At 35.2% G+C, this 13,092-nt stretch overlaps 1 protein-coding gene across 9 annotated transcripts in view; it reads right to left on the bottom strand.

Annotated features, from left to right (window-relative positions):
* The window catches only part of ERC2 (ELKS/RAB6-interacting/CAST family member 2), a 413,891-nt gene that overhangs the window by 125,858 nt on the left and 274,941 nt on the right, over nt 1–13,092 (bottom strand). For all 9 annotated transcript variants that reach the window (XR_007628669.1, XR_007628670.1, XR_007628674.1 and 6 more), the window contains one exon: nt 9,736–9,883. Coding sequence is in view for 1 of the 9 variants with exons in the window: in XM_050312867.1 (XP_050168824.1) it covers nt 9,736–9,883 (148 nt within the window). In the remaining 8 variants the exon portion in view is untranslated. The remainder of the gene's footprint in view (nt 1–9,735; nt 9,884–13,092) is intronic.

Here is a 13,092-nt window from a genome sequence, read left to right as displayed (position 1 = left end):
TCAAGTTAACAACGAAACTCTCATGAATGAGGTTCAAATGAGGAAAAATAGTAAGATTTGTTGCTCTGGGATATAGGTGTAATACAATTCAATAGCTATTACTTTCCTTTGGATTTTCTTCTCAATCTCTCTTCACTAAATGGAATTTGAAATATTTCTAGAATATTCACTATCAATAGGGTAGTGAATAGGGTAGTAGTATTCCCTATATAACATGAGAAGGAGGCAGATGTAAGGCCTGCAAGCTATCCTGGAGCTATCCTGTGGTTTAATGGTTAAAGCACAGAATTTAATGTATGGAGACCTACGTTCTAGCTTTGATTCTGCAATTGCTTCTTCTCTTCAATGACACAGAAACTCTGTTTCTTGCAATCTCACTGTTTGAAATAAAGCATTATAGTCTTTCCACAAAACACTCTGAGAACTTCATGTGGCAGGCATTTAGTTCTAGCATTCATGATTTTTAATAATAAATTATTTAATCTGAGCCTATTTTCCACCTAAGACAATACCTTAGAAAACACAAAAAGGTAATTATCTAAAAACCTGGATGTTTCAGACTATATAGTTCACCAAGCTTATCCAGAAGTTGCATAAATTTAGTGAATTAACCTGGATTTAATGAAAACATGTGCAATTGCAATTGGTTTTCCAGTTTGAATCCAGTGCTTCAGGCTTGAATTCCATTAACTGAGAGTTAACAAAATGTTTTTGCTAATTAAGCCAGCTCTCTACAAACAAAATCAGTTTTTATGTTAGAACAATATTTTTACACATTCTTTGAAAACTGTTACCATCTGAAGACAAGGGAAGAATTTCTTATAATTTCTCCTGCTGCATCTCAAGTTTATAGAGATACCCTGCATAAGTGATTTAATAATAACCCAAATAGTGAGATTAATTTGCTACCTAGAAAACAGATTTAAGGGAGATTCCTTCACAAAGTTTCATTTTAAACTTTTTTTAAACTTCTTGATATACTTAGGGATTTGGGGGCTCTGGTTCACTAACTATCAAGCTGAAGCATAAAGGAATATTCTAAGGCTATTATTGTCAAAAAGCCAAACATTGAGACTGCTCTCTTTTTAATGGGAGCACCTTCTTGAGACAAATTGTTAAAACATATCCACCAAGTATGGTTTTGACAGAAGTGTCATTTTCCCACCAGCCAAAAGATCTGTTTATCAGTTATTGCTCTGAAGGATCTTTTGCCAATATTAGAGCTGCAATGAAGAAGTGAACTTCAGTATACTTCAGAGTATTCTAGAATTTATCCTAATTACTCTTTTAAGAGCATGATAATAACAACTAATTATTTCCAAAATAAATCATACTTTTGTCTTCAGTGTTTAGAAACATACAATAGTATTCATTTCAGGTTTTTTGTTGCCTTACGCAGTGAGGTTTTAGACACCAAGAAAATTCCAATAGAAAAAAAAAAAGAAATAATGAAGATTTTAAGTTTGTAAGCACTCATCAGTAACTAAAAGGTTACAGTATGTTAACAAAGCAGGAACTCCAAATGCTAAATAGCTATCATAATCATAACCGTATGGGTGTTGAAATGCATCACTAAGGGGTAGAGTTATGTTTTACTGAGTGTCTTAATTATGTTTTCTCTTTTTATAACATCCCTGTAATGTAATCTGTTCTTATATTCTTGCTCTTAACTACATTTTAATATGGGGTTTGCTGCTTTGTTTCCTGCCTCCATTGAAGAACACAAATTTTTCCCTGCTAAAATTTCAAATGGGCTAATAAGCATGTTTTTATTTTCCTGTTATACTGTATGACTTGTCTTGGAAAGTGTGAGAGACAAGATGCATGCAGGCTGGAAGTGTGCATGATAACTTACTGGAGAAAAGTTTAGCTACTTGGCATTTAACTCTTTTTATTTTTTACCACATAATTTATAAGACTGTTCCACATGATATAAGGAACACAGTAAAGGTTTTATCCTAAGAAAGTATATAATTTTGTCTTTTTCACATATATATTTAGTTATATACTAAACTTCATTCACATGATGTTTTTACATTAAAATCTTGCAATTCTTATCATCTCAAACATGGATGTAACCACAACACTTGACCTTCAGCCTCTCTCTGCTCTCACAGGACAGAGAATAGGGATTCAGAAGTGGTACTGAGCAGTTTCCAAATTTTCATTAAATGCAACATTCCTCGCAGGTGAAACAAAAATCAATTGCTTGTCAAATTAGACACTGACTCTTGTGCAGCAGTGCAAAGCAGTTTCCAACATAAATCTTTTCCAAGACTTGGATCTGATAATTTAGTGCTGAACATGAGCACAGAAGCTTTACAGATATTTCAATTTTTTTAATTAGAACACTGTCTAACTGATATGAACAACCATTACACCTGCTGCTTTGCAAGCTTACAAAATCTGACTTGCCCTGTCAGAAGTTTAAGTTCACAGTAAGTCTCCCTCTCCACCAGCTGAGGGACAACAGTCTCACAAACACACCAGCTGGGATATTGGACACTTGGCAGACGGACACAGGCAGCAGTTCCAAGCACCAAGCAGACACTTATCTAAAGCACTAAGGCCAAATTTCAACTTTCCTGACACTTGTGATTAAACAAACTTGTGTTGATTTGAACACGGTCCATGACTTTTTAGCTGCGTTTTCTGCATTTAGAGTTTGTGTTTTTCGAGTCTTTCAAAGTTCTGTGAACTAAAAGTATGGCTTGAAGCACAGGAAATATCTGTAATAATACAGCATACTCAATAATGTACAGCTAAAGTCATGCTAAAGGTATTTGTCTCAGTCCTACTACTAAACTTGGTAATTACACAGAAGAATGTAAGAACATAGACACAAAAAAGTGGGTTAAAAAGCATAATTAAAGCTCTGAAACAGTAGCTGCCTGAGGACATCTCAGGCCAGTTCCTACTAAATGCAGACAGCAATGGAAGAAGTAAGGTTCTCTCTTTTTTTTTTCCTTTTACAACAGGAAACAGCTCATTAAAAAGATACTTCCCCATAATAATTATTTTAAACCAGACATGAATCAGAAACTTCAGCAGCTAAATAAGACCTTTGAAACTGCAAATCTCTGGTTAGCAGCACTGGTTGTTATTCAGCATCTTTAATGTCTGAATAGTTCATTTCAGCTGTAATTTTTGCAATTTCAATACCAAGCCCGGGTCTCTCATTTGTATCATATACAAAATATATAACTTAAGTTGAAATTACTACATTTCTTCCATTGCATGCAATAAAAATTGATAAATAGAACATAAATTTCAACACATGGAAGGTATATTGAAATAAAGATTGAAATGGAGATAACACCCCATCATCATCTTGATAATGCTTTATAGAGACACTTTACTTAAAACTAATTTCTTTTTTATCATAGATTGTAGAATTTTTATCCACCATTACAGAAGTAGAAAATTTTGAAACCCATATGAAAGTTCAATATATTAAGTTATTGAAACATCTATTCTGACCTGTCCAAAATAAAGAACCTGCCTGCGTAGCATAACAAAAATAAAGCTAAAACTTCAGGGTTTCAGATTACTCTTTTGTACAAAGTTACTTAAAGCTTGAGCAAGACCAGTATTATGAGTGATAACAGTATAAACAGAAGAGGAGAAAAATCAGCACAGTGGTCAATCAAGTCTGAAGTACCCATGTGAATGGCCTCATACCATGGATTCTATTGGCTGAACAGTAATACTTAAATTCAACTCTACAATAAATCTTTCTGAAGTAGATATGTGCAAATACTAACAACAACAATAACAATGTGTTCCTATAATATTGCCATCTGTAAAATTCAAGGCAATCAGAAAGATTAACTTGGTTTAACAGCAATAGAAACTTAAACAATAATGATTAGGAACCAACCCAATAGCAGGACAGTGCTACTGATCCCAAATGCTACAGATGATATTGTCTACAGACACCATAAGAAAGCACTGCAAGACTTTTTTGTTCCCACGCTTGTTAAACATATAGAGAGCTTAAATGCAATTAATTAATTCACAGCGTTGCAGAACAATGTTTTGGGCTGCCAGAATAATCACAATCACAACAACATCTTATCATATTCTTTTTCTCACACAGTAATATAAACAGTTTCAATATCATAAAATACACAGTGCAATACAGCTGAATTAATCTATCAGGGAAAATACAACGTGGGGTATTTTGTTATTCTTGAATGTTTGATATCAGCACCATAATATCACAGTAGCACTATTTCTGATGTACCTAGCTAGAACAGTATATGTAATGCAACATTTTGCCTTCAATTCTATTTTATTCCTTTGCTGCTGAAAGAGTTCTTTAAAATATTTACATGGTAACTAGTAAGAAATAGTTCTGCCTATTGCAGGCAGGAGAAAATATTGTGAGTTGTTAGTTTGCTGAGAAACTGCTTACACACATTTTTTAAATTCCTGGATTGTTTCTCACCCTTTTTGTTTCACTAGCAATATGCTCATGTGATGAAATATAGAGCAGTGAACTAACAGACTGGAGAAGACTGCCAAACACCAGCTTTGCCTCTGGCCAGAGTATTCTGTACACCTGCAGTCCTGAAAACACTGGAAAGGTTTCTAATTTCATGTTTTGAGAAGAAAAAATAAAATGCTCTCAAGGAGTTAGAAGACCTTGCACTTTGGCCAACTCCACTTACATTTTTGGCTCTATACCCTAAAAGTGAAAAGAGACAACTGGAGAATTTTCTCGCAGTATCCAAGTTCAGAATGAATCAGTAACATAGCAGTGTCTTCTGCTCTTACCAAAATCTCTTGAGATGTTCTAAATATGGGCTTTAAGCTAATTATTTCATGAAGGATTGCATCACTATACAAATTTCTCTAAAAATAGCTGTCTCAGAATTCTCAAAAGGAATCTTGGCCAGGGTGATTATACATATTATGTAATCACTCAGCCAAGCCCACATGGTGATTTTGTTTAATGCTATATTTCTGAAAGCTTTTTAAAAGCCTACTACAAAGCTCTATGGCTCTCATTTGCTGTATGAATCAAAGCAATTCCAGTGATTGCTTTTCTGGGAGTGCATTATTATGTTTGCCATTTATTTAAAGCACTAAACAATAAATATTTATCTGACAGATTTTAGCTGCTAAATTGTATTTAAATCATTACAATTAAATATGTTTGTTTCTTATGGCAATGTGTTTGCAACACTGAGGTCAGTATTATTACTACTAATGTTACAGTTGGACTCACTGTGGTAGAAATAATTTTCCTAGGTTATCAAAATATAATGTGAGAAACCTGCAAAAGTAAGCCAGTACTTGAGATAAAAACAATTATCTTCTTCCAGTTTGGAAATAAAAGAAGTTTTACTTAAACTCACACAGTCACAATCCATAAAAATATGGCTCAATTCATTCACCTAAAATAACATTTTAAGCTTTAAATATATGTCTATCTATAGCTTTATTTAAAATAAATCCTAGAAGTTTGTATTTACTTACAAAGGCACTATATTTCATTCCTCTAAGATGCCTCTATTTTCTTTTGCAGTGTGAAAAATGATAACTAATTACTTCGAAATCAATATCCTGATAGTAGTTTACAATGTGTCTGATATTCCCAAAGGCCAGAAAATTAAAGCAGAAAAATTGTATAAGGGCATTCAATATTTAAAAAAAAAAAAAAAAAGGCATGAAATTTGCGATTGAAACTTTTTTTTAACTTTCTTTTTTGAACACATTATTTCTGATTTAATTCTATTTCAGTTTAGATTATATTAGGCTGCCTTTTGTCAGTCTGCAGGCACTGCTGAGCAATGGAAATCAGTACATTTGTCAACGTGAAAAGCACTGACATTTTATGACCAAAAAAACAATTTTTGATTAATTAAAAAGAACAGGATAAATGTGTATTTTTGAGCTGGGGGGCCCAAGGCCAGAGGGGGTGGGGTACACCCCTGGGAAGCAAATACTTGGCCTCCAAACTGAGTAATAACTCATTGCACTGTTGCAAGACAACCCACATGAAAAATAAAAGACAAAATAGCCTCAAGTTTATGTCATGGATATGCTAAGATGAATATTCATGCCTAAGCAGGCATGAATTTGTATTGAATTTGTATTGAATTTTGGCCTGAATTTGTATATACAATTATATTGCATAAAACACTGTATTTGTTTTATCTTTGCCATAATGGGGTCTGTTTAGAAAATAGCCTGTTACTCCTAGATATGGAAAAGCTCTTGGTACTTTTCTTCCTTTCATGGAATTTTTCATGCTCATGGCCTGTGGCACAATGCTAACATACTGCTGAAGCAACCCTGAGGAAGCTTTTGGACAGCCAAGGAGCTCCCAGTTGAAATACAGAGTGGACTATGATGGTCCAGAGGAGTTTTCCACAATGCAAGTCTGTGGCAGAAGCAGCTCTACGTGCATTGGGCCATTCGATCTCAGATGAGTCTGTGATACATCACAGTGCAGAGATAGAATCTTCCTGGCCTTAATCCAAGAACAGTAAAATTCTCTGAGTAACCTCAAAACTTTGGGTTACTTCACTGAGTTTAACAGAACAGAATACCAAGGAAAAGTATTCACGTTTCTCATAGGGAAAAAAACAATCTGATTCTAGGAAATATACTTTCATCAACAGTATTTTCCAGGGGAAGACAGTGACTTCTCTTCTTAGTCCTCAAAGAGGATATTCCTGGGTGTTTCATGTATACAATCAGAAGTCTTGGATTCTGATAAATTCACATACATACCTGTCCTTCTCTCTCTCAAGTAACAGCCTTTGTAGCTCTCAGGGAAATTCCTTTGTACTTTTTCGTATCAGCAGGGGACTTTGCAAGCTACAGCAATCCTACCTTGGACACTGAAGCCACCATTTCAATAACAGTAGCAAAACAGCATCCTAGTCTTGGTATATAATGTGCTTCTGTAGGTATTTCCTATTGCAATGATGCATAGTAGAGAAACACTTGAAATTGCAAAAAATATGGAACTGAAGTTTATCAACAAAGTCTAGGATGCCACTGAAAAAGAGGTAGCAGCAGAAACAGTGACTCTAAGAGTTTCTGAGATAGAGACTCCTCAAGCTGCAAACAAAAACAAAAAAGCAATCAAACTGACAGATATATGATAATACACTTGTTTATAAAAATCACAAAATAAACATGATTGAAGTAATATGTTCTGTTTCAAATGGCACGGCTCATCCTCACTGAAGGTTAACTTCAAATTATTCCTTCTTTACTGAAACGACCAATCTTTGAAAAAGAAGGTGTTCTTGGGAAACATGGAAGAGATAAAGAGAGCAGATCCAATCAAAACCTCTCCATGCAGCATCTCCACATGAACTCTGCAGCATAATAAGGAAAATACAACAAGATTATCTGAAGAAACTACGGTATAAAACAGGGATGGATTTAAGGGTCTAATGTTTACAATTATCTAGTGAGTCATCTTCTAATATTTATAAATATTTCTCCTTTGATGATGACATTAGGATGGAGAAATAGGTCTTTCTTTTCTTCTCCCTTCCAGCAGTGTAACAGCTGTGGAAAAAAAATAAATTGATACTACAACTGATCATTCACTGAATTCTAGTGAATTAGAAGTAGATTGAGAGTCAGCACATCTCAAAGAAACTGAGGAACTGGGTGGATATATCACGCAGTGTGGAATCTGTCACTTCCCCCCTGGCAGAGCACAATCATAGCAAGGAAGAATTGCACTAACAAGCCTTTGTGTTGGATGCACATGTAAAAGCTTTGGGGTTGACAGTGGTTCTTCCCAAAGGGATTAAAGAAGTATGAGTGATGTCTACAACCTCTATTATCAGATAATTCGTAAGTGTAATAAAGTGGTGACCTAGTTAAACCACATTCCTGTTCCTGGTGTCTCTTTTTTTGTGGTGTCTGAGATAACAGGGAGATTATTTTGGCATCAATTTAATCTAGTTAAATAGCTTTACTGAAGATCTTTATCACTATAAATAATGGAGGTATTTGAAGTATTTGGTTACAATTCTAACTAAAGTTATCCAAAACAATGCCTCCACAGCAATCTTCTGCTGCTGTTCCTTAACTCTGTCTGAAGAAAGTTATGAATGTTTTGAACACTCTTCAAAAGTACCTTAAAGGTACAAAACCAAACAAACCCAAAAATAACAACAAAACGGTTGCCCAAGTCTCTGATAAACATTTTAAAAATATCCATGACAGGTAATATCCATCAACATGGTAAAGTGGTGTATTCATTTACTCTTCAGTAACATGAGATGAAGGTGAAAAAAGAAGATATCTAACAAAGAAAGTAACTGCCTTTTCCTTTCCAAACCAAACCCAATCAAAAATCCCTAATATTATTTGGAGCATAACCTCCCCTGCTCTGGTGCAGCACAAAGGGATGAAGTGTTAAAAAGTGTGAAGCACATCTGTCTATTTAGCATACAAATTTTGGGTGAAACGTCTCCTGGTCAGCTGACTGACCTGAGACGTGACTGCATGACGGTTGGAACACGGGTACCTAGCTGGAATATCTCAGCTGAAGTCAGCATCAGGATTGGATGATAAGTTCATGCTCAGGGGCTGTTTCCTATTTTTTTAGACCTGTGGGAAAAAGCTGTAATGATTAGACACATGAGGTCAGAGCTGTTGGGAATTTAGCACAGCAGCAAGGGTTTTCCTTAGCTTTCTGTTACTGAGTGCATGGAGTTCTACAGCATGTGATGCGTGATTCAGGATAAAGAATCATAACATTGCCTGGGCAACATGTCCCAACCATTATTAACACAGCATTTGTAGGGTGGCACAATGCCTGACAGCAGGGTGGTTACTGTGACAGACTAAGGAGACCTCAATAATTTTGCTGATTGTATTCTCCTCCTCCTCAAGCAACAATCACAGAATTCTGTAATGCCCCACAAAGGAAAACATGACATACAACACCTGCAGACATGGTCTGAAAAAAACCACAAACTTTCTCATCCTTTTCACCTATTCTGAAAGAGGAAAGGTGTCTAACAACATACATGACACACACAGATCTTCAGTCTCCAGGTTGTCTGAACATTGACTGCACATTATGCACAGTTTTAAACATTTTAACTAGGCAGAGGAGAAACCTGTGCACTGTGTTTGGTACAAGTGTACTGTGTCTAGCATGGTTATTTTCCTCATTAATAAAGCAGAACATAAATTTGCTTGCCATGATACCTATTTCTAGAGGTTTTTTAACTGTGTGTTTTTTATTCAAACCTCAAATAACTTATGGTGTTGAAGACAGGGTGATTTTTAGCCATTTGAGAATTTATTTTAAGGATAATCATGATTTCCAGATAACCTCTCAGAAAGCCTGAAACCTTCTGAAAATGCAATTATTTCACAAGAGATAAGCAAATAACTGAACAGAAGGAGGTTAAAAAGAGTCAACAGAACAGACAGATCTTGCTTTGTGCAAAGAGCATCTGTTCTTCTCTCTCACACAATTAAGAAGGTTGGAAACAATATGAGGTAAAACAGAAAATGTATTGGCTGCATATAATATGAGCCAAGTAAACATGCAGCTGAATAGTTAGCAACTACAGGAAAGCAATAAAAACTTACATTGAACGCTTCCTACCTTTTATAACTGCTGTCATATGTCAGACCTGGCTTGAACACTTCCAACATGGGGTCAGAATAAAATGGTACAAATGAAAATAATGCCAATTTTCTGTTGCCATGAAAGTAGGAAAATTAATGTCTGCCCACCTGCTGTTTTAACTGATGTACTAATCTGTCCTTCTCTCGTTTAAGAGCCATTACTTCATCTTGAGTCTTCTTTTTCTTTGAAGCAGACAGCTCAAGCAAGGCAATATTTGCATCTTTTTCACTAATTGCAGCAAGCAAAGCTTCCTGTCTGATAAAATAAAATAAAATTAAAGTTGTTACATTCTCATTAAAACAAAACATATACTACATCTCACTATGTGACATTTCTTTCAATCTCTAGGAGAACAATCAACTACCTTCTGAACATTCTAATAGCAGACTTTGTCAAGTCTAACAAAATCATGAAATAAACAGATTAGCCAAAAAAGTTCTCTTTATAGATTTTTCCATTACTCACTTCATAAAACATTCATCTCAGTCCATTTTACTACAATATATCTAACAATATTTCTGTGGAAATTCTTGCTTTTAAAAATCTTTGATATTTACTTTTTTTCCACTCACTTTCCCAAATTCTGGGGTATCTTATAGAAATATTCTGTGATTTATACAAATCATAAAAACAAATAGAACAGATAGAACAAATGTTTATAATACCCTGTTAATTTTGTACCCCTAGAAAACTCAGTGCAGAAATATCTGGACATCTTCCTCATATTTATTTAAATGTTTTCCTATGGATTTATTATTTTTCATCGTGTCACCACAGAAGTATATTTCTAGAAGTAAAATAGAACATATAGAAAATAAGTTTCTTGATCTATTTGTTCACGAGAAATCTTTTCTTTTGCAATCTTGACCCCTCAATCTTCACAAAGCAAACAGACTCTTACAGCATTCAGAAGGAGGATTACACAGGCACTACCAGGGGCACACCATAAATAGTTTGTGAGGACACATGACAGGGGCAATTTTTACAACATGCAGTTGGAAGCACAGATCTTGCAGTCTCTTATGCTCCAAAGTGCTCATGTTGGCAAGGCCATAATCTGTCCCTTACTTTCATAAATAAAAGAAATGTATTCACCTTCTGCAACGCATTTAATGACAGACTATGGCTTATCAGCCAAGAAAAAGCATATAATACCTTTAGGCATCAAATAGCTTTTAGAACAGAATTTGTTATGGCCTATGCCTTTTTCCAGAACTATATAAGATCAATCATTAAAAAATAAACATGGATAAATGAATCATAAATTAACCTTAGGCTCCCACTGCTAATAAATGTAAGAATATGGCTCATGAACTTCATACAGTCAAGGTGAGCTAAAAGTTTGGAATTCTCAGAGTCCTTTGCTTGCCAGCAAAAATGTCAAGAAAGCTATTTCACTTTTATTTCAAAGTTCCTAATGTATTAATGTAAATATTTATAGGACAATATTTCTGATGGAGTCAAAGAAAAACAACCCATTTATTTTGCCCCAAGTTATGCGACATGGATCAATTTTAGATAAACAGTTGAATTTTATTCATACACTCTAATAGTCTCATTCATTATTCTGTCCTCTTCGTTCTAATCACAGTGAAATGATGTTTAAAAGAGAATGTCATAAGACTCCAACAATCTTAATTTAAATTATAGGCATCAATTATTTTAAATAACCAGTATTAAACATTAAAAAAAAAAAATACCAGGGCACCTTCTACTAGACCAGGTTGCTCAGAGCCCCATCCAACCTGGCCTTGAACGCTTCTGGGGATGGGGCAACCACAGCTGCTCTGGGCAACCTGTGCCAGGGCCTCACCAGCCTCACAGGTGTCACATGTGCTAACCTCAGTTCTCTGGCAGAAACAACAGGTATCTGCTACTTTAAAGCCAAAGAAACAGAAACAGCATATTGCACGTATATAAAATATGTTCTTCCAAATCAAATAAAGTTAGGTTGGCTCCCCTACAGTCTTCTGATATCACTCTGTATTAAAATTACTGAGAAAGGTTAGTCAGAAGTGTTGACACTGTTCCAGTGGTCTTGCATCAAGAAACATTTCCCTACTTTTAACTTGCATCAGGCAACAATTTTGTTATTATTTTGGACATTATTAAAAAATAGGTTTGATAACATTCCTCTGGTTTTCAGGATATGTAGCGAAAAGACTTGCCCTGTCTGTAATTAACACTAATAGGATTAAATACTAACCTTTAAATAATGGTAATCATTGCTGTAAAATGCATAAACAGCAAAATATAAATAAATCTATTTATACCATAATAATCGTCGCAGAGATAAAGAATCATAACACATACTTATTTAATATTTGAAGGTAAACATTGATATAGTCATCACAAACTCAAATCACTCACAATGAACACAGGTAAAGAAATCTGCATGTCAGAAATTCCAAGGTTTTAGAATATATTTAGATTCACTTGAGCTATGTAAGAACTCCATGTCAGCCAGACCCAATATAATGTCTGCTCTCTAATAGCAAATTTCACAGTAAATACTTGCCATCTGTGAGGGTTTTAGTGATATATAGTTCTTTAATTATGAGTAACACATATTAGAGCTGTAAAAAGCCAAAAATAGAATTAAAGGTTTAAATTAAGTTGAAAACTCTATGAAGTTATTCTGAAGTTTTACTTCTCCTCTGAGGTTTGCTTCTCCTCTGCCTCAAATATTGGCAGTAAAAACACAAACCTGACTAGTGAATAAGAAGAGTCAGAACTACTGAATTTTCCGGTATCATTTCAGCATCTGATAATAGTATTCACTTGCATCCATATTTTTTGACTTGCCAGCCAAAATAATCACACATTCCTGTGGTCACAACTGCTCAACTGTGCAACACTCTCTATCCCTACTTGAAAGTAGCAGATGAGGTGAAATATTCCATGGGACAGGAGAGCCGGTCAACACGCTTTGAGAAATCTGCACTCTGGATTCTGCAGCCCCAAACCCACAAAATTCTGCAGAGTCAAGCAAGCACCTTCTCAGCTGATGGGGGATTTTCCTATCTTGGGAAAATATGTACCTAAACACTTAATTCCAGGAAATAATGACTCATATCAAACACTTTCAGGAAATAATGGTTCATAGTCATGTGAAATAGCTGCTGCCATATGACACCACAAGTGCTCCACTGAGACGCTCTAAGATTTGAATCAAACCCACAGCGCACATGGGTTTGAACTGGCCCCCACAAAATTATTGCCAATATATTTTTAATTCTTATCTTTATAATTAATTTGAGTAGTAGCTGAGAGGCCTTAAACCTGTGCATGTTGAGAGACAACTGTGCAAAAGTGCAAGGACGGGGATTTCTACTGAAGAGCAGGTCGAATGATGAATACATCAGTGCAAACTCACACTGCCAGCACTCTTGAAGCCACCCAAACACGAGCCAGCTTCAGCTCAGAAGCTGCAAAGCCTCATTTATCTAAGAGACAAGGTGTTT

The sequence above is a fragment of the Myiozetetes cayanensis genome, unplaced genomic scaffold (assembly GCF_022539395.1).
Source record: "Myiozetetes cayanensis isolate MyiCay16 unplaced genomic scaffold, myiCay2020 scf18, whole genome shotgun sequence".
Classification (NCBI taxonomy): domain Eukaryota; kingdom Metazoa; phylum Chordata; class Aves; order Passeriformes; family Tyrannidae; genus Myiozetetes; species Myiozetetes cayanensis.
Note: the sequence above shows the minus strand (reverse complement) of the source record. Positions and strands in the feature narration are given on the sequence as shown.